The sequence below is a fragment of the Acanthisitta chloris genome, unplaced genomic scaffold, assembly GCF_000695815.1.
Source record: "Acanthisitta chloris isolate BGI_N310 unplaced genomic scaffold, ASM69581v1 scaffold10682, whole genome shotgun sequence".
Lineage (NCBI taxonomy): Eukaryota > Metazoa > Chordata > Aves > Passeriformes > Acanthisittidae > Acanthisitta > Acanthisitta chloris.
Window position 1 is genome coordinate 3,177 of NW_008658816.1, and position 1,119 is coordinate 4,295.

The 1,119-nt window shown below is 47.0% G+C and overlaps 1 protein-coding gene across 1 annotated transcript in view; it reads left to right on the plus strand.

Moving 5' to 3' along the window:
- Positions 1–655, plus strand: part of ATP5F1 (ATP synthase, H+ transporting, mitochondrial Fo complex, subunit B1) — a 3,562-nt gene extending 2,907 nt beyond the window's left edge. Inside the window, exon 7 of the mRNA XM_009085231.1 lies at positions 584–655. Coding sequence (XP_009083479.1) covers positions 584–655 — 72 coding nt within the window. The remainder of the gene's footprint in view (positions 1–583) is intronic.
- The last annotated feature ends 464 nt before the right edge of the window (positions 656–1,119 follow it).

The window sequence follows — 1,119 nt, forward strand, 5'->3', positions numbered from 1 at the left end:
GGAGGAGCAACCCAGTTCCTGGTACCAAGTGCTTGTGTTGCTGGTGATTTGAGCTAGAATTGTGTGTAGCATTTGCTGCAGCACAGAACTAAACTGTGCTGAGATGTAGCTACCAGGGCAAGGAGCTCACCTGTAAAATTCTCTGTGTAAGACCACAGCAGCTTAAGACCTGCAGATGGTTCTGGATGGCCTTGCTTGAAAGGAGTTAAACAGAACAATCCAAGCAAACATGTTCCCAACACTGCAGGCAGATGCTTTTCTTGCCCAGAGAAGCTGTGGCTGCTCCATTCCTGGGAGTGTTCCAGGTCAGGTTGGACAGGGCTTGGAGCAATCTGGGCTGGTGGAAGATGTCCCTGCCCATGGCAGAAGTGGAATGAGATGAACTTTAAGGTCTTTTCCAACCCAAACCAGTCTGGGGTTCCATGATTCAATGCTTTAGTGCAGCTCCTTGTTTGGATGTGAGTCTTGAGTTCATGAGCTATGATTACATCCCTTTCAATCTGTCACTCAGGGGTCTAAAATGCACTAAATGTACATTTTTCTTATTGAAATGTGTTCTGAAATCTGTTTCCTTCTCTTGCAGCAAAAGGAAAGCATTGCCAAGTGCATTCTGGACCTGAAGGCACTGTCCAAGGGGTCCCACGCAGTGCTGTGACCACATCTGATCCCACTGACATGTCTCCATACTTAACTGCTAGAAACTCTGTAACTCTAATGTGTCATTAAACAAACAAAACCCAACCCCTGTGTGTCTTTCACTAGCAACAGTCATTGCCTGATTGTATTTGAAGTGTCTGGATGGGTCATGTACACCACTGCAGTTGGTTTATGGTTGTGACCACAGAGTGTGAGATCTTGTTTGGTTCCTTGTTTGCTCATGAACACTTCCAGAGGGAAGTTCACTTTCATAGGAAAAAAGTCTGGTGCTAAAAGTGATCCCTCTGTTAGAATTTCCTGTGATAACATGTCCAGACATCTCTTCTTGTGTCGTGGTTTTACCCCAGCCAGCAGCCAAGAACCACACCCCAACCCTCAAACACCCCAAACCACCATCCCAACCACCCCAACCCTCAAACACCCAAAACCACCATCCCAACCACCCCAACCCTCAACCACCCC